The following is a 20,809-nucleotide window of genomic DNA, read 5'->3' as shown; positions in this document are numbered from 1 at the left end:
TGGATGTGGCTCAGTGTTTAAATGTCCCTGGGTTCAATCCCTGGTAACAAAAAAAAAAAAAAAGAGAAGATACTTGTCTGATCTCAGTTTTAACTCTTTGTGACAAAAGATAATCAAGCCGCTCCTCCTCTACACAATATCAGTATTGTTGATGTGTTTTCTCCTGTATAGGATAGAAGAGCCCTCTTTCACTTTACAACAGAGTCTTCTTTGGGTGTTGGTGCTCCGGGTTACCCTTAGACCAGGTTCAAACTGAACAAATACTGAGTGTGGAACAGTTTTTGGACAGTGCTACCACTAACACATCCTGAAACTGTCTTCTCAGCTCTGGTTCATACTGAGTTTAAAGCTGATTTAAATTTATCCTTGTTAGATGGAATCTTAGTTATTCTCCTAGTCTGTGTCATATGCAAATCTGTAACAAACAGTTTTTTTTTCAGCCAGGCAACATGGTATACCTGTAATCCCAGTAACTCAGGAGGCAGAGGCCCGAAGGTCAAAAGTTTGAGGCTAGACTCAGTAACTTAGTGACACCCGGTTTGAAAATAAAAAGGGACAGGGATGTAGCTCAGTGGTAGACAGTCCCAGGTTCAATCCCAGTAGCACAGCAACAACAAAAAAAACCACACAGTTGGGCTGGGGAGATAGCTCAGTTGGTGGAATGCTTGCCTTGCATGCACAAGGCCCTGGGTTCGATCCCCAGCACAGCAAAACAAACAAACAAACAAACAAAAAAACACACTGTTAACTACAGTGCACTCTGTTGTACAATGTAAAACCCTGAAAGCAAGAAGAAAGTACTGTATCAATTTAAGGTAACAAGTCTTGAGGTAATACAAGGCACTACAGTAACATTATTTTCATGTGTCAGCAATAAAGTTAACAAACCATCAATGATTTTTTCATTTAATTCTTTTCCAACTCTAGAGACATAATTCTGCTTTCACATTCATCACACTTTCATATGGTTTTAACAGGGGATATACCTCCTCTTCTAAGAATCTCTGTACCTGCCAAAGAGGAAAGCAAAAATGCAAAATAAAATGTCAACATCAGTTGATACCACTGAGTCCTAATTTAATAAAGCTTTACTCTAACACTGAGCACCTGTTTTCCTCAAATGCCTATCAGAAATCTCTTCCCAGTCAGAGGCAGTTCAATCAACAATGTCCACACAGACCACCCTCCCCACAGCCCAGCCCACCCTGTACTCCCTCTGTTGGTCTCACCATTTCCACTAGCTGCCCATGACGGTATTTTTGGTCCCTCCTCCTGCCCAGTCCCAACTGACCAGCTGCCAAGTAATGAACCTCCTCTCCATCCCCTTGTCTGTGTCTACCACAGACAAGACTAGTCTTTTCCCAAAAGCTAAGAGAAAATGACATAACATTAAGTACCTACCTTGCACTAAGCACTATGCTCAGCACTTCAATTCTTATAATACTGCTGTGAGGTGAACAGAATACCAAGAAATCCAGAGCAGGGAGATACTTAAGGCAACTCAAAACAGCCAAATCTTTACATTTTTAGCCAGCAACCTATTCTGATTTCTTTCTAATAAGCCTCCCAGTTCAAAGAACACCAACAAGAGTAACCTCTATTCTACAATTCAGCAGGGTAAAGAGAGGAAGACTCCTCAGCCTTCTGACAGATGCTTACCTGCTGCGGGGCACGACCAGTGAAAGAAGAAGGATCCAGTAAATGCTCCAACTGGGAGTGAATGGGACTGAAGTAGGCATCAGACTGGATACGTTCTATAAGGTCATTGTCACCCCCTTCCTGCTTAACAACAGCAGCTGCTTGCTGGGAAAGTACTCTAATTTTCTCATGGCAATCCTACGGGGGGGTTGGGGGCAGAATGTGGTAGTATTAGTTCACTAATTACAGTGTGTTTGAACACACTTGAAAAATCATTAGACACTTCCCAACAAAACTGCCACAGGCTGAGATGGTGCCCTTAGTCTGACTCCAATTGTATGCATCTCAACTCTGACCACATCTTAGAAGACCCTGAGGTGGATGATCCTCAAAACCTCATGAACCTTTTGTTCTTGCTTCCTGCTCACTTCCTATGGAAACTCATACCTAATTCCTTCACTAGGGTTGATGTTTTTCTACAAATGATTAAGTGAGATCACACACAAACACACACACACTTTTTTTTTGGTACTGGGGATTGAACTTAGGGGTGCTGTACAGCTGAGCTATATCCCCAGTCTTTTTTAATGTTTTAAGACAGGTCTTGCTAAGTTGAAGAGGCCAACCTCAAACTTTCCATCTCCTATCTCAGCCTCCTGAGCCACTGGGATTACAGGAATGCACCAGCATTCTGGGCAAGTGATTCTTTTTTTTTTTTTTTTTGATAGTTTTGGGGATTGAACCCAAGGCCTCACATATGCCAGGCAAGCACTATACCACTGAGCCATATTCATTTGTAATAAACTGAGTACAACACACATCCCTCTCCAAAGATGGCAGAATATGGTCACTGTGCCAGGAATGATGGCACACACTTGTAATCCCAGTGACTTGGGAGGCTGAAGCAGGAGAAGCACAGGTTCAAGGTTAGCCTCAGAAACTCAGTAAGTTTCTAAGTGACGTAGACCCTGTCTAAAAATATATATAAATAAATAAAGGGTTGGGGATCCAACTCAGTGATAATGTACCCCTGGGTTCAATTCCCAACACCAAAAAAATGTTAAAAAGGAAGGAAGGGAGGAAGGAATGATGGACAAATGAAGAAACGAATGACTATGGTCACTGTTCCATGCCAATACTATGACAGAAGGTAATGAAAGAAAAGCCTTCCTTCATCAGTTCTTCCGGGGGAAGACAACAGGACTCTCTTTTTATCCATGAGCATGAGGGGCAACACACCTGGCGGCTACCCCCAGCTTTGACCATGGCCATGATAATGTTCTCTGTAGCCATGAAAGGCAGCTCCTGCCTAATGCGCCGTTCAATGACCTAGAAGAAAAGAAAAGGAGAATGAGCAAGACAGACACCTCAAGAAGTCATACACCCAGCAAGATACCAGCTAGATCAAGTAAAATACAAAGCAGGGACATGAACTACCATTATTTACAGATAGAAGGTAATGAGCAGTTTTATTCTGAACTGTATTATTTACTTTTTTTTTTTTAACCACCCCCCCAACAAATCCAGAGATTGACTGATTTCAATACTGGGGATGGAACCCAGAAATGATCTACTACTGAACTACATCCCCAGCTCTTTTATTTTTGAGATAGGGTCTCACTTGCCCAGACTAGACTAGAACTTAATATATTCCTGCCTCAGCCTCCTGAGCAGCTGGGATTACAGGCATGTACTACCACACCCAGCTACTTTCATTGTTAAAAAAGGACTATTGGTTAAGTAAACTTTTCAGAAGCTGCTTCATAGGAACAGTTCCTAAAACCTCAATTTTGTTAATTTTCAGCATTCCACTCCAAGAGCTTGAGTACAAGATTGAAATGTAGACCAGGCGCAATGACACACATCTATAATTCCAGGGGTTCTGGAGGCTGAGGCAGGAGGATCAACGAGTTGAAAGCCAGCCTCAGCAAGTTGGTGAGGCCCTAAGCCAACTCAGTGAGACCGTGCCTCGAAATCAAAAGTAAAACGTGCTGGGGACATGGCTCAGTGGTTAAATGCCCTCCAGGTTCAATCCCTGGTCACACACACACAAAGACTGAAATGCATCCATCAGTCTTAAGATATTTAAACAGGCATACCAGGGCCACCTAACTGCCTAGTCACACCAGAGCTGCTGATTTATGCTGCTAAATAGTTTATAAGGTAGTATGAAGTACCACTTTCTTTGTTCTATAAATGTATGAATGTATATATGAATTTCATAGAAGTAGTTCCCTAGCATTTATGTCAAGGACCAAGGATGAGCTCCACCAGGTGTGGTGGCACACGTCTGTAATCCCAGGAGCTCAGGAGGCTGAGGCAGGAGGACTGCAAGTTCAAAGTCAGCCTCAGCAATTTAGCAAGGCCCTAAGCAACTCAAATCCTGTCTCTAAGTAAAATACAAAATAGGGCTGGGGATATGGCTCAGTGGTCAAGTGCCCCTGCGTTCAATCCCTGGTACCAGAAAAAAGGGATGAGGTCCAGGTGGGAGAAACTCCCTAGGGACCAGAATATAGTGCCCCAAACACTCTAGAGAACTCCTTCCCACACCCACCCCCTGATACTTTTAATCCAGGCATCTTACTTTGGGGTACACCACCAGTCCTTCAGAAATGTTTTGTAGCGTGTTCAATATAGTATCTGCAGTGAGAAATGCCTCGGCCAAACAGATGCGTCTACAAAGCAAACAGCCATTTAGTTATCCCTGTAGACAAATATCAATATATAGGGCATGTCCCAAAGAGATGCCCACTGAGTCTCATGCTGTATGTACTCTTCAGACAATTTTCTTCATCAGTCTTGTGACTTCCCCCACCCCATGTCCTCATGACCCTCAAATCCACCCCATCTCGTCCAGCCCACCCACACCAGTGCCAGACCTTGTCTGAGATTCTCCTGGCTGACCCCTGGGTACCTCACACCCTGACTAGCTTCAGCTTCCTCGTTGCCCCACTCCCTACTGCAAACCTGCTGTCTCCGTTGCAGCTCCTCCTGCAGTAAATGCTACTAGCATCCCAGTCACCAAATTCTTTATATTAACCCCAAACATCAAAGCTAATCAGTCTGCTTTTATTTGGGGGGGGCGGGGGTGTGAGAGTCAGGGGGTATTGGATACTGGGGATTGAACCCGGGGACACTCTAACACTGAACTATAACCCCAGTCCTTTTTATTCAAGACAGGGTCTAAGTTACTAAGAGTCTCACTAATTGATGAGACTGGCCTCAAACTTGAGATCCTCCTGCTGCAGCCTCCCAAGCTGCTGGGATTTCAGATGTGCACCTGCTTAGCTCTAACTCTCTGTGAGGTCCAACGATCTTCTGCTCAGTCTCCTGAGTAGCTGGGACTACAGGAATGTGCCACCGAACCCAGCTGCCTCCGACTCTATATCCACTTCCTTACATGGCATCAGCTCCAATGTGAGCTCAGAATTTTAAAGGAGCCTTCTATTTTATTCTGATTGGTCTACACCCTTATACCTGATTCTCAAAATTTTTGCCAAGGTGACTTAGCAGGTAAATTAGATTAGGTCACACCCTGCTAAAAACTACAGTTGGCCCTCTGTAACCAAGTGTTCAGCACCCATGGATTTAGCCAACTTTGGATGGAAAGTACTAAAAAGAGGAAAAAAAGGCATCAGTACCGAACATATGTATTTTTCCTTGTCGTTATTCCCTAAATAATACAGTATAACAACTACTTACATAGCACTTATATTGTATTAGGTATTATAAGTAATCTAGAGATGATTTAAAATATCTGTATAAGGCTGGGATTGTGGCTCAGTGGTAGAGCACTTGCCTCACATGTGTGGGGCACTGGGTTTGATCTTCAGCACCACATAAATAAATAAAATAGAGACATTGTGTCCATCTGTAACTAAAAATAAATAAATAACTAAAGTGTCTGTATAGATTACATGCAAATATTACTCCATGTTAGAGGAGGGACTACAGTTTCTGTAGATTTGGGGTTTCTATGGACATCCTGGAAATAATCCCTTCGGACACCAAGGGATGACTTCTGAAGGGAGTTCACATGAGCTAGTTTTAACTACAACACCCTTTTTCACTGAAGAAATCCCAATATTATGTAAACAAATGAGTACTATGAATCTGCTTTGAATGTGTACAAGGTCGAAAACCTCTTCATGGTGGTGCCTTATAGGTATTCACATATTCCTTCTGACCCCTCATGTGACTAATAAAAATATGCTTGTGATTTTAAATTCTACTTCTCATTAACCATTACCTGCTAATAATTCATACTTTCTTATGGCAAAATAAAATGGTTTAACTGGGGGTGGGGGGGAGTCACTGTGCTAGACACCATGATTGACATCTACCCATCTGCCTTCAGAGTAGTATCTAAACTCCTTTTCAGGGCCTATGAGGCCCTCCATAAACTGGCTACTGCCTGTAATCCTGTTCTGCCTGGTATCCTATCACATTTGACCTCACCCCTCACTGCCACCCAGCTATTAGTAACTTGTGTTCTTTCTCACACCTTTTGCCTTTATATGTGCTTTTTATCTTAAATGTTTGAAGCTAGCCAGGTACAGAGGTGCATACCTGTAATCCCAGTGACCCAAGTGGCTAAGGCAGAGGGATGGCAAGTTTGAGGCCAGCCTCAGCAAATTAGTAAGACCCTGTCTTAAAGAATAAGGGGGCAGGACTGGGTGAGACAGGGGCTGGGATGTAGCTCAGTGGTAAAATGCCCCCATAAAAGTTTGAAATTCTCCCTGATCCTGCCAACACTATTCCCTCCTCTTTGCTCAAAAGTACCCTGTATACACTGTTATTTTTGTTTTTGAAACAGGGTCTACCTGTTGCCTAGGCTGGCCTCAAATTCCTAAGCAATCCTTAGCCTCCTGAGTAGCCAGTACTACAGGCATGCACCACCACACCCAGCTCACATTGTTGTTTTTTTACTTCACTGCAGCCCTGGGGATGACAGAACCTTGTGAATGTTAGGTGAATGCTTTACCTCTGAGCTACACCCTTAGTCCTCCCTACCAGATTTCAGAGGTGCTCAAATATGTCCCTTTTAGTTTATTTTTCGGTATCAGGGATTAAACCCAGAGCCTCACACATGCTAGGCAAGTGTTCTACCACTGAGCTACACCCCAAAGTCTTTCTAACTGATTTTTTCTTTTGAGATAGGCCTCCCTAAATTGTCCAGTCTGGCCTTGAACTTGTGATCTTCCTGCCTCAGTCTCCTGAGTAGCTATTTTTGCGCAACTCAAATATATTCTTGTTTCCAGGCCCATTCTTTTGTCCTATTCACAAAACGCTGTAACATTCCCCCTCACTGACCGGTTGGCACTATCATCCAGTGTGCGTTCAAACCACTGCACAGAAGCTGTCTGCAGTGGATCCATGACAAGGGTCATCAGGTGACGAGCAAGGCTGCAACAACGTTCTGAACGCATGGGGTTCCGCTTGTATGGCATTGCACTTGAGCCTGCCCATGTAAAAGGACAAGATGCAAAAGCAGAAAGACTTCAGGGGACAGGATGTGCAACATGCCTCTCTAGCTGCAGTGTGATACTCCCAGGTCTCCACCTACCACTCACCAATCTGCTGTTTTTCAAAGGGCTCCTCCATCTCCTTGAGATTTGCCAGGAGGCGTATGTCGGTGCAAATCTGGAGGAAGCAGAGGAACAGGTATCACTTTACACATTTGGTACACAGAGTGCTTGGGAGATGGGATGAGGCTGGCAAGGAAGCGAGCCCTTTTTTTTTTTTTTTTTCTGCGGTGCTGGGGATTGAACCCAGGGCCTTGTGCTTGCAAGGCAAACACTCTACCAACTGAGCTATCTCCCCAGCCCAGGAAACGAACTCTTTACATGTGCCAATGCTGAACTGAACGCCAGCATGCCCTACCAAAGAGCTCCTGGGAGCATCTCACTCAGGCTTCTCTTCATTCCTCAAGAGTTGGAATGACAAGTTCAAGGAGCAGGGAATGCTGTTGTGAAGCACTACTTAAGACAACATGGAATGACAATGGCAAGATTAATCTTAATATATGGACATTTTAAAATCCTTGGGATAACTGCTTTTTATTTTTTATGGTACTGGGGATTGAACCCAGGGATTCCCTATCACTGAGCTATATCCCTGGTCCTTTTATTTTTTGATATTAGGTCTTACTAAGTTACTAAGTCTTGCCTTGAATTTGCAATCCTCCTGCCTCAGCCTCCTGAGTAGGTGGAATTATAGGAATGTGCTGCCATGTCCAGTGTTTGAGAAACTTTGAAGAGAATGCTGATGTTACTCTTTCCCTTTGACACACCTTAATTTAAGGGCTTCATTTATAGGTCCCAAATTATTAAAAGGCAGGATATAATTATATAATTGAAAGGCAGGATTGGGTCAAGTCTGAAGCTGACTCAGTGTGCTGTGGTGTCCGACACTCCCATTTCCTGTCTCCATAAACTGCTACTCTCACCTTGTGTACTGATGCCCCCAAGCCAGCCAGCACAGACAGCACCTCGATGTCTACTTTTCGTGTGTACGTCTGCCCTGTGATGATAAATGCCCTAGATATAAACAGAAAAGAGATTTATGTTAAAATGGCAAAGCATGACTCTCTGACAAAAACAGACACTAGGCCACACTGAGCCCAGAGGACCTAACTGGTAAATTGCTCCTCAAACCAACTGTTATTTCACCCTTTTCACTAGTCCTTAGGATTGACTCCATTAAGAATGTGACCCAGTGTGCACATGTGGAGTGTGAAGGAAATGTCTGGCAGAAGCAGCCATGAAGCCTACTAGACCACAATGGAAATGGTCAGGTTTAGACTAACCCCTGAAATAAACCAAAGTACCAAATTGGATAAGGGTATTCTAAAGAAGTCAGAAATAATTTCCTTTTTCTTATAAATTAGAAGAAAAGAGAATTTAGAATAGGGGGTATAGCTCAGCAGTAGTGCACATGCCTAGCATGAATGCGGCCTCAAGTTTGTTTCTTAATACTACAAAGAAAAAAAAAAAAAAAAAAAATCCAGATCAAAAGAAAATAAAACCCAGGTCAGAGATTGAAGGAAATGGGCAGAACTAAGGAAAAAAAGGCCAAAAAGTAACTATCAAATTCAGAAGTATAATAAATACAGGCCTATTACCAATTTAACTGAGAGGCCACCACTTTTCTCATGTACCTACCTCTTAAACCCTGCCTTTTCTGTCACCATCTTGTCCAGCTGCTCCACCTTGGAGAGAAAAGACATATCCCAATAGAAACCCAGGTATTCAGTGTGAGTGCACATCAACAAACCATCCTTCCTTGGCCTTTGGATTTCCTTGCAGACCATTCTGGGACCAATCTCTATCCATCCTGGAGGCTAGCTTTATTTCTTGGGCTGCCCCCACAAGTTTATGCATTTCTCAGGTAACTTTCAGAATACCTTTTGGTGATCTCCCTCAAAGAGCTGCAAGAAGCTAGCCTGAGTGCCAGTGGTGCCCTTTACTCCACGAAAGCGCAGGTCATCACGGACACGCTTCCAGTTGTGGAGATCCATGCAAAGATCTTGAATCCAAAGACAGCAACGTTTTCCAACGGTGGTTAGCTGAGCAGGCCTGAAAAACAACCCAAAGAGAACACAGAAAGGTCTTATACCAAGGTCTACCTTAACAAAGGCTTCGTTTTTTATTCTAATAAGTCATTATCTCTTTTATTTGGTAGTAGGGATTGATCACAAGGGCACTTTACCACTGAGCCACATTCCCAGCCCTTTTTCTGTTTTGAGACAGGGTCTCACTAATTGCTGAGGCTAGCCTCAAACTTGGAATCTTCTTGCCTCAGCCTCCAAGTTGTTAGAGGTGTGCACCACCATGCCCAACAGCCATTACCTCTTGGAAGCCGGCTGACCAAAAGTAAGAGTTGAAAAAAGCAACGAAGACAAAACAAGAGCTGAAAGTTTGAGCTAATACTTAAGGAGGATCCTGAGGGCCCATGACAGCCCATTAGTATATGGCTTCAAAGAAGCCCAGTGTATTTCCATCCCAGTCATTTCCAGGTGGCCCTTTTCTGAGGAAATGAATCTGGGCAGTTCCCTTCCAGCTGTCAGAGTCAGGAAGAACACTAGACTTTGTCTAGAGTTCTAGTCTGCAATACCAAAAGTTTCCCAAAATAACAGAAAAAATTCCTCTTGCTTAGTAAGGAAAAAAAAAAAAAAAAAAACAGTCCCTGCACATGAATTTCAACTTGCTGGGAGTTATTTTGTTTCCAGAGAGTCACTGTAAATATCTAGGAGGGAAGCTGGACCAGGCAGCAGGACACATTAGAACTTTGAGGACAGCTGATTTCCAGGCAAAATTCACAGCCTCAAAGTTCTACACTCCTCAGGCCACTTCTGATTGAAACTAGGTGCACTGGACTATGCTTACCAGGGCCAGAGTGAGGAGCAGCTTACTTCCTCATGACTGTGGAGCCCCAGGTCTCAGCTGTGCTATAACTGGGGGGAAGTGAAATGCAGAGCTATGTAACACTAAGGGAAACATTTCATCAAGGTAATAAGGGACATTCCTGTAGACCAAGTTCCCAGTGGAAGCTTGAGGCCATTCCAGGCAGGCACAGGGAGGAACAAATTAGCAGAATAAAGTCAGGCAGCATGCCTAAAATCCCAGCTACTCAGGAAGCTGAGAGCAGGATCACCAAGTTTAAGGCCAGCCCAGGGCAATTTAGCAAGACCTGTCTCAAAATAAAAAAGGATGCAGCTTAGTGATAGAGCCCCTCTGAGCTCAATCCTCAGTATCCACCTCACACCCCAGGCCCTAAAAGAGAGAATGACACTGCAGAAGGCCACTTTGGATTGGCAGTAAAAAATAGCCTTTTTAGGGAGGCAAGTATGCTATGGAGAAAGGACTCTAACATAACAACTTTATTTCTGAAGTGTAAATCAATGTACTGATGGTTTGTTTCTGAACATAAAATATAATTATGAATATGCTGCAATATGTCCAATTTCTAATAGAGATCCTAGCCCACCCCAAGTGGAATTTCAAAGGATACCGACAGCTAATGACATAAAGGCACAGAACTATTAAGGTCTATAGTAGGCTTCTCACAAGCCACAGTATCCCCAAGTTAATCTCATGGTATTTATCCTTGTTAACTCCTGACAACAGATTATTGGTATAAGCAAACAAATTAATTTCATAGACTTATTCACAGCAGCATTATTCATAAAGCCACAAGGTGGAAACAAATCAAATACCCATTAACTGATAAATGGATAAACAAAATGTGGTCTATCCATACAATGCAATGTTATTTGGCCACAAAAGAAATGAAGTTCTGACATATGCTACAACATGGATGAAAACAGAAACTGTTAAGCTAAATGAAAGACACCGGTAACAAAAAGTCACATATCATAAATGATTCACTTATATGAAATGTCTAGAATAGGCAAATCCAAAGTTTCCCTTTTAATTGAAATCCAATTCCCAAGAAGCAATCTTGTCACTTACTGGAAATGTGTGAAACCTAAGGTGGGTAGATTGGCATGTTCCTTAGCAAAACAGGCAAGCCGAGAAATCACTCTGGCAAGCTACAAAAGAGAGCATGTGGGGGAAAGAAGGTGAATTCACACTGAGTTCATTACATAATTAAGAACTAAACTTTTAGATGATTTTATGTAAAATTAGGTGCCCAGTTCATGAAAGTCAGCATCCATACCTTTTCATTTTTATAACCTAAAGTGCCCTGATCAGTGATCATAACAATCAACAATCAAAAACCGAGTTAAGCCAGGCACAGTGGTGCATGCCTATAACCCCCAGCTACTCAGAAGGCCAAAGCAGGAGAATTATAAATTTAAGGCCCTGCCTAGGCCTTAGTAAGACTGTCTCAAAATAAAGAATAAAAAGGCTAGGGATGAAGCTCAGTGGTAAAGAGCCCTTGGTTTCAATCCCCAATACTGCAAATAACAAAAACCTGAGTTAAAGCCAGGTGTGGCAGTGCATGCTTGTAATTTCAGTGACTTAGGAGGCTGAGGCAGGAAAATTATAAACTCCAGGTCAGTTTGGGCAACTTAGTGAGATCCCCATCTCAAAATAAAATAAAAAATAAGAAGAGTCAGGGATATAGCTCAGGAGTATAGCACTTGCCTAGCATGTGCCAGGTCCTGGGTCCCCAACACTTAAAAAACCCCAAAACAACAAAATAAGACAAAAAACAAAACAACTACCTAAAAAAATCACAAACTGTTTTGTCCATTGTAGAAAAACAGAATAAAAATGATCCTTACCCACATATCAACAACATGCCTCTCATTATTTCCTTCATTTAAAAGTCTATGCTTTAAAAAGTATTCACTTACAGTGTTTTAACTCAAGTGATAATTAGCTCTCAATAATGGAAACATTCAATATGGAAACATTCAACTGAGAAAATGATAATGAGATTGGTATTATGTTGATCTGTAAGCTCATCTCTTATCAGAGGGAAATTGAGAGCTGGCAGGAAACATCTGCCTATCTCTTACCTTTGGCAAAATCAGGTCAAAAGCATTTCTAAGAATAATCAGGTCCTGTAAAGGAAAATACAATAGTCTCACATTAATAATTTGCTTTGTCAAACAGTATTACTGCCTAACACTTTCTGGCCATCACAGCTGGGTTTCTGAGCTAGCAGCTACAATACTTTTAGCAACCCACTGTATATGCCAGAAGATGCTAATAAAGGTGCGTCTTTTCAGAGTATTCTTTCAAAAGCACAGCAACTTACAGAGTAGTACTCCTGGGATCCACTGTAACAAAACTTTCACACTCATAAAGCTCAATTTATGTGGTGTCTAAAATGACTAAAATATGTGCAGGTGGATGTATTTGTATTTATTCAGAGGAGTGCCAAGGCTCTCAGAAACTCTCATACGGTCCCATTCTATTACTTCCATCCTCCTTTTTTCTCACCTATAGTTTCTAACAAGCAAAGACATAACCCAGAATATCAAGGTTTAGGCAACCTAACGCTGCTCTTGAGGGAGATTAGAGATGTATTTCAGGCAACTCCAACATATGCCTATACATGACAATAACTGCTGAGACCAACTACATATGGGGTATTTTTTTGTTTGTGGATACCAGGGACTAAATTCAAAGCCTTGACTGGGCTGCATCCCAGCCCTACACTGAGCATCTTTTAAAAGGATTTTTCCAAGAAGACTGTTTTCCTATCATCTGACCAATTACACATAAATGCCCATAAGTGGGATGGATATAACTTAGTGGTAGAGTACTTGCTTAACATGTGTGAGGCTCTGGGTTTGCTTTCCAGCAAAAGTATTGAAAGCAATTTAAGTTACTGGCTTCTTCCTCAAATTTCTTTTCTTTTTTCTTTTTCTTTTTTTTTTTTTTTTTGGGGGTGATGCTGGAGATCAAACCTAGGGCCTCGTGATGCCAGACAAATGCTCCACCATTGAACTACATCTCCAGCCCATATTTTTTTGTTTCTAAGGATAAAACCCAGGGGTAGTGTACTACTAAGCTATATCCCCAGTCCTTTTTATTTTTTGCTATAGGGACAATTTCATTTATATGAAATCTCTGTAATGGGTAAAACTATAGAGATTGTTATGGTTTGGATGTGAGGTGTCCCCCAAAAGCTCATGTGTGAAAAAAAATGCAAGAAGGCTTAGAAGAGAAATGATTGGGTTATGAAAGCCTTAACTCAGTCAGTGAATTAATCACTAATGGGATTGAGTGGAAATTGGAACGCATACAGGGTGTGGCCAGAGGAGGTGGGATATTGGGCCTGTGGTTTTGGGGTATATATTTGTGTTTGGCAAGTGGAGCTCTCTCTGCTTCCAGATCATCATGTGAGCTGCTTCCCTCAGTCACGCTGTTCCACCATGATGTCCTGCCTCACCTTGAGCCCCAAGGAATAGAGCCTGCGGTCCAAGGACTGAGACCTCTGAAACCATCAGCCCCCAAATAAACTTTTCCTTCTCTATAACTGTGCTAGTTGGATGTTTTAGTCAAAGAGGCAAAAAAGTCGACTAAAATAGAAATAGAAAGCAGGTCAGTGATTGTCTGGGATGGCAGGCAGGAATAGGGGGGACTGAATGCAAACTGGCAGAAGAGAACTACTTGGATTATGAGGGATGGACTCAAAAACTAGAGAGTGATAAAGGCTGAACAACTGCATTTATTTATTAAAACTCACTGAACATTTAAAATGGTAAACTTCACTGTGTTTTTAAAACTCAGTAAAGTTGTCTAAAAATGGAAATAATAGTATCCATCTCTTATGGTGCTTGTGATGCGTACATAAAGTGATACCTACACAGTGGTCAGAACAGGGTATGGCACCTAGTAAACTCTGAGGAAAATACTTGCTGTTACTCTCCCATGTTTAACTATAAGATGGCTTTGCTAGAAGGTTTCACTTAATACTTATAATCCTTTCTTTTCTAAAGCCACAGCAAATTTATGAAGAAAAGAAGAACCCTTTGGAAAATTAAAATGAAATTTATACATGCATTATAAAGATTAAGTCCGAAGTATGAACAACATGGGCTCTTACTGTGTTGTCTCCAACATAGCAGGAGGTGGCACCCAGGTGAATAATGCCTGCAGCTTTTGGACAACAGTAGCCAAAGGTATGCACATGAGCCATCACATCATGCCGCAAATGTTTTTCTTCTTCAGCTGCCATCTTGAAGTCGATGTTGTCCAAGTTTGATTTCATCTCCTGGATTTGTTCATCTGTTATAGGCAAACCCAATGTCTGCAGAACAGGCAAAATAAAGTCAAACAACCTCAGTGTCACAATTACTTGAAGTGACGTTGGGAAAAAAATATTAGCATTTATGACCTACCACCCAAATCTCACATTAAAATCTGGGACAACCAACCCAAAAGTATACTGGGGGAAAAGGTAGTAGGGAGGGAGTACTGTATGGAAGAACTTTCTCAATGAATCATGGTAAATTATATCCTAACTAAAAGCCAACATATAAAACAATCATGATCTTGACTATTCCCTCTGTCCCTACACCTCTTCTTGGCCTCCTGCCTAATATGTGCCAGTCTCTGGACTCAACTGTCATTTACTCAGATCAGAGGTCTTCTCTGACTTTACTGTAAAACACCCTTGTATATACTCTGTTCCTTTAGCCTGGTGTTATTTTGAACAGTTATCACCATATGACATTTTTACATGCTTATTAGTCTGTCTTTCCACTCTAGAATATACGTATACACTATGAGAGGAGAGCCTTGTTTTTTTTTGGTTTGATTTTGACTTCTTTTTTTTTTTTTTTAAAGACAGGCTCTCACTATGTTGCCCAGGCTGGTATTAAACTCCTAGGCTCAAAGGATCCCAAATGCTGGAAGTAGAGGAGTACAACACCATACCCCCCTCAAGCAGAGCTCTGTTTTATTTATTGTTTAATCCTAAGGGTTTGTCAGGTTTGTGCCAGAAGAGTGGTACATTACACTTAACCTAGATTGATTAACTCAGAGAAACCAAAATTAAGCATTCTGTAAACTTTGCCAACAAATTATGTATAACAAATTCAGTACAGCTGAAAGCAATTCCAGGTGACAGCATGAGAAAACAAACACATCAACATCTTACATTCATCCATCACTGGAAAAATTAGGCTGCAAAAAAGCAGGGGGCAGGGCTAGAGTTGTGGCTGCACTTGCCTAGCATGTGTGAAGTATGTGATCGAGTCTCAGCACTGCATATAAATAAATAGATGAAATAAAGGTCCACCACCAACTAAAACACACACAAACACAAATAAAAAAATGACAGTTTTAAGAAATCCTCCCTGGGGGTCGGGGGAGGAAAGCATAGATGGTAGCCCACAGCTCAGGACCCTGGGTTCAAAGTGATGAAAATTTCACACATACAATGGTGAAAATTACAAATCTCACTTGAAATTTACAAGGCCCACCAGGTGTAGTGGTGCACGCCTGTAATCCCAGCAGCTCCAGAGGCTGAGGCAGGATGATCTCAAGTTCAAAGCCAGCCTCAGCAATGGTGAGGAGCTAAGCAACTCAGTGAGACCCTGTGGAATTAAGAAAAAAGGGCTTTGGATGTAGCTCAATGGTAGAGCTCCCCTGGACTCAATACCTAGTACCAAAAAAGAATTCAGTTCTTAGCCATATTTTAGGAGTTCAGTGACCATATGTGGCAGAGCTGCCTGGGACCTATGTGGTCATTAGATTTGACACATCAGGGTTCCTCTTAAAGCAAAGCAGGTGGAGACACAACATGGCCATATGCTTCGTCTTCCCAAGGGTATTTTTCCCCTTTTTTTCAGACATTTAAAAATAAACAATTTATCTTCTCAAAATTTGTACTTTCTTCTCTACTGCTGTGAAAGTGAAACCTGAGATGAAACATTACAGCTCTCTGGGTCACCTTCAGTTTCCTTCACCTCCTGTGGGAAGGCCCCTCTGGAGCTATTTCTGAAATGCGCGGTTTGAGTAGCTGTACATGCTGCCTGGAAAAAAAGAAACCATAAATCCCATCTGATAAACCCGTACCCGTATCCTCCCTTCTCAGAGGCGAAACGGAGCCCAGTGAACTGAAAAGAGTGGCCTAGAAAACAGATTCTAGTGCTGTCGCTAACTTAGCAAGCACTGGGAAGACGAGATGGCTTAAACGCTCAGCTCAGGCTGGGGACTTAACCCAGGTTCAAATCCCAGCTCCGCTCTTAAGAGCTGGGTGGTCTGCTGCGGACCAGACGCTTTCCAGGTTTGGTTTTTCTCCTGTGCAACGAGCAGGCACCTCCACCAAGCTTGTGGGGTCTTTATGACACGCAATGAGCTCTCAGCGAGCGTGGTTAGTGGTGTACTTCAGCAGGAATGGCCCAGCATTCCCCGAAAGGACACAATGCATTTCCCCTCGTCTCTTCTGCGCATCGAAACTCTCAGAACTAAAAACGGAAGGCAACAGGTGCGGCGCCGAGGTCGCCTGCCCTTGTCCTCGTGGGCCCGAAGTTCCCAGGACACCGAACACTCGACTTAAAATAGCCGGACCCTTGCTCACTGGCCAAGCCCACTCTCCGCACCCCGCCCAGCACGTGCTGGAGTGGACCCGCCTCAGTCCTGGGCGTTACCTGCTGTGCCTCCGCCAGCCACAGCCAGAGTTGCCGCCACGTCCGGAATTTGTACCTGTCGCTAAACACGAAGCACATCTCGGGGCTGGCGTAGCGGGAAGCAAGTGGGGAGCGGTAGCTGTCAGGCCCGCCATGGTCGCCTCCCGCCGCCATCCCAAACAAGCGACACCGCGAGAGGTCCGGACGTGCGGGAGCGGAAGCGAAAGGCGGGGAGGGCGGGACTTCCTCCGCGTGGCACCGCCCCCCGGGGTTCTGACAGCTGAGCCGCGGGAGGAAGCCGAGGCTTCGGCAGCGTAGTGTTTCTTCATTCCTTTTCGTATGCAAGAAATGTGAGCCTTTCTGCGCCACGGTTTTTCCAGCCGAAAAAGGCACACTAAGATCTGCCTTTAAGAGCGTTTGTAGAGGGCTGGAGTTATAGCTTAGTGGTAGACCGCTAGCCTGGCCCGTGTGAGGCACTGGGTTCGATTCTCGGCACCACCTGAAAGTACATAAAGGCACATGTGTCCATGTGCAACCAGAAATATACTTTTTTTTTTTTTTTTTTTTTAATATAAAGAAGAGTGTTTGGGGGCTGGAGCTGGGGCTCAGTGGTGGAGAGCTTGCCTGGCATGCGTGAGTCCCTGGGTTCGATTCTCAGCACCGCATATAAATATATAAATATATATATATATAAATAAATATATATATATATATATATATAGAGAGAGAGAGAGAGAGAGAGAGAGAGAGGCCCATCGACAACTAATATATATATACACACACACACACACACACACATATATATATATATATATATTTTTTTTTAAGAGTTTGTGGAGTCAGCAGTACAGTACAGTGATGTCTGGTACACTGCGAAGGCTCTGTTTGCTGCTGTTTCATTGATGATATTGTCGCCTACCCCCACCCCATTCCTACTGCCTGCTGGGTACCAAGGGCGGTTCCGAGGATCTGTGAAGATGCCCAAGGGAAGCTGGCATTTATTGTGTGCCAAGTGGGCCCCTTACGTCAAACGCGATTAAAAATGGATTTCAGGGGCTGGGGACATAGCTCAGTTGGTAGAGTGCTTGCCTTGCAAGCACAAGGCCCTGGGTTCAAACTCCAGCACCGTAAAAAAAAAAAAAAAAAAAAAAAAAGGATTTCCGCCAGATTCCGCATGAGGGAAATGAGAGAAGCTCTAAGACTGGCTGAGAGTCACCCAGCCAGTACGCGTGGCTGGACTAGAGACCCAGACAGCACCACTTTGGACGCTGCGCTCACAGTCCATAACCCTGTCACACCCCCCTCCTATCCCCGGGCTGGAGCACCTTTCTCTTCCCACTAACCCAGTCCAGGAAATTCCCTGATAATCCCGCCCTCTCCTTCGCGAGGGGCGGGGGGTGGTGGTGGAATAATATCATTTTGGGAGGCTTCCTAGGTATCAGAGGAAGTCAGTCCTTGTAGCAATCTTGAATTGTTCAGGTGTTATTAAATGAGGTAATACATGAAAATCTCTTGGCAGAGAAAGGGCTCACTAATGCTAGCCATTGTTATGGTCCCCATTTTGTACGTGACAAAACAAAGGCAGGGGAAGATTGTCTCATGATACAAGTTAGATCCTGATACTGTACTTCCTTTCCCCCCAACCTCTCACACAGCCTCAGGATCCTCATTCCATGTCTCCACTCTCTGAGGTTCATAATTTTCAATCAGAATTGACTGCAGCACCAATTCCAGGATACTTTGGTCAGTAGGATGTGTTTTATAGTACATGCCTATAATCCCTGCTGCTCACAAAGCTGAGACAAGAGGATCACAAGTTTGAGGCCAGACTGGACAATTTAGTGGAACTCTTTCTCAAAAATAAAAAGGACAGGGGTGGGGTATAGCTCAGTGGTAAAGTGCCCCTAGGTTTTATCCCTGGTCCTGTGAAAAAAAGAAAAACAAAAACAAAACTTTGGTTCTCCCTCAGAGAAGCCTACCAATTACCTGGGCTCATCATCACCATCTTCTTTTGCCTCCCCTCTTGGGCTGCAGAGAACTGGTTGTGTGTGTGTGTGTGTGTGTGTGTGTGTGTGTGTGTGTGTCAGGGGGAGTACTGGAGATTTAACCCAGGGACGCTCTACCACTTTATTTGGAGACAGAGTCTTGCCAAGTTACTGAGGCTGGTCTTGAAGTTGAGATCCTCCTGCCTCAGCTTCCCAAGTTGCTGTGATTACAGGCATGTGCCACCACATCCTGTGACTTACCACTCTTTTCAGAGTGCTTCAGGGTTGTTGTTGATGTACTATGATTTCTGTTTACTGTTATCCCTTTCTACTGTGAACCCTGCAGTCACCTAGTCTCTCAGGATTCTAGCCCTCTTATCTGTCTCTGCTTCACTTTAATGTTACTATTCCTCTTCAAAATTGGATTTCCACCTCTAGTCTTTTACCTTTCCTTCAGTTTTACTTCAGTTGTTTTGTCTGAAATCTTTAATCTCTGAAGCTTTCTCTACTTTTTTTTTTTTTTTTCTAATGCACAGGGCTCCTCCACAATACATACATCTTCAGCCAAGCATGGTAAGGCATGCCTGTAATCCTAGCACCTCAGGAGTGTGAGGCGGGAAAAATGCAAGATGAGGCCAGCCTTGGCAATTTAGCAAGACCCTGCTGTAAAATAAAACATTTTAAAAGGGGCTAGAGATGTAGCTCAGTGGTAAAGCACACCTTGGTTCAATCCCCAGTACTGCAGGGTAAAGAAAAGCAAAGTCAGGCATGGTGGTACATTCTTATAATTCCAGCATCTTGGGAGGCTGAGGCAGAAGGATTCCAAGTTCAAGGCCAGTCTGGGCAACTTAGCAAGACCCTATCTCAAAATAAATAATGAAAAGGGCTGGAGATGTAGCTCAATGAACCCCTGGGTCCAATCCCTGGTAACATACACACACACACACACACACACACAGAAAAAAAAAAAAAATCTTCACTTTGATAGGTAACATTTATGAGTGGCAGGAATATGAGGTCAATAAATGGGGCCTACTGTGCTGACACCCACATACTTTCTTCTAAAAAGCAATTTACCTGCAGTCCTGCCTGGCTTACGTCAATAGGATATGATATGTATCCCAGTAAACAATGTGTTATCTGCAGGAGAAACACAGGTGTGAAAGGCTCCTGTCTACCAATAAAAACACAAGTTACGCTGAGGGGAAACCTTTGTGACCCTTACACAGACAAGATTCCAGGGCTGGGGAGATAGCTCAGTCGGTAGAGTGCTTGCCTTGCAAGTACAAGGCCCTGGGTTCCATCCCCAGTACTGCAAAAAAAAAAAAAAAAAAAAAAGTTTCCAGAACTAGGGGAGATATGATGATTAGGACCAGTCAACATGGGCCAAAGTGATCTGGAGTTGCCTTGGAGCTTTACCATCCATCCCAGTAGGGATTTGAAAGCCTGACACAATCATGCTGTCAATCAAAAGTCAAGAGAGTGACCTGGGTGGGACTCTCTGGACACTTCCCTGGGACCCCCCCCAATAAAATTGGAGAGCAGGAGGGGTGTCTATCTCTCTCCTCTCTGAGAGGATCCACTTCTCCTTGAATGTCCTCTTTTCCCTCTTCTCTTTTAATAAAATCATGCCTGCTACTCTGAGTGACATGTTCAAACATTTTTCTGGCCTCATCACAAGAACCAGTAACTGAGGATCCCGGTGGCTCCATGGCAGGCCCTTGCTGTACATCTTGCCCTGCTAACTCCTTCGTGTAGTCAGTCCCTTTTTTCTGGCTGTTTTCCTCACCAACCATTCCTGGCACTACCCTGTATTTGCTGTGTTACTTGGGCAAGTTACTTAAACCTTTTGGCGCTCAGTCATCTCACTTGCAAAATGTGGCTGATGATCCCAGGAGTGCAGTGAGGTATGAAGGCAAGAAAAGATACTGGCTCCCTGGTTCATGGTCTGAGATGACTGAGACTCAACAAATTCATTCCACTTTCTGCTTTAGTCCTTAGTACTTTGATGCAATTTCTGCCCTCTCCCCTTCCTCCAAATCACACTGGTGATCACCAATAATTTCCTCTAAGACTAATCAAAAGGCCCTGTTCCCTAATGTATATATTAGTTTGCCTATATTTACAT

The 20,809-nt window shown here is 43.3% G+C and overlaps 1 protein-coding gene across 1 annotated transcript; it reads right to left on the bottom strand.

The window, feature by feature from the left end:
• Positions 1-892: 892 nt before the first annotated feature.
• On the bottom strand, positions 893-16,916 carry ADSL (adenylosuccinate lyase). Its single transcript, XM_079140795.1, has 13 exons — positions 16,718-16,916; positions 14,167-14,370; positions 12,128-12,172; positions 11,112-11,191; positions 9,044-9,215; positions 8,802-8,848; positions 8,087-8,177; positions 7,212-7,281; positions 6,952-7,099; positions 4,223-4,313; positions 2,878-2,967; positions 1,660-1,836; positions 893-1,010 (listed from the first exon to the last, which is right to left on the bottom strand). Exons 1-13 carry the CDS (start codon positions 16,868-16,870, stop codon positions 924-926), a joined length of 1,455 nt encoding a protein of 484 aa, XP_078996921.1. The 5' UTR covers positions 16,871-16,916; the 3' UTR covers positions 893-923.
• Positions 16,917-20,809: the final 3,893 nt, after the last annotated feature.

The sequence above is a fragment of the Sciurus vulgaris genome, assembly GCF_902686455.1.
Source record: "Sciurus vulgaris genome assembly, chromosome: 5".
Taxonomy (NCBI): domain Eukaryota; kingdom Metazoa; phylum Chordata; class Mammalia; order Rodentia; family Sciuridae; genus Sciurus; species Sciurus vulgaris.
The sequence above is the reverse complement of the archived record's forward strand: the minus strand, read 5'-3'. Positions and strand labels throughout refer to the sequence as shown.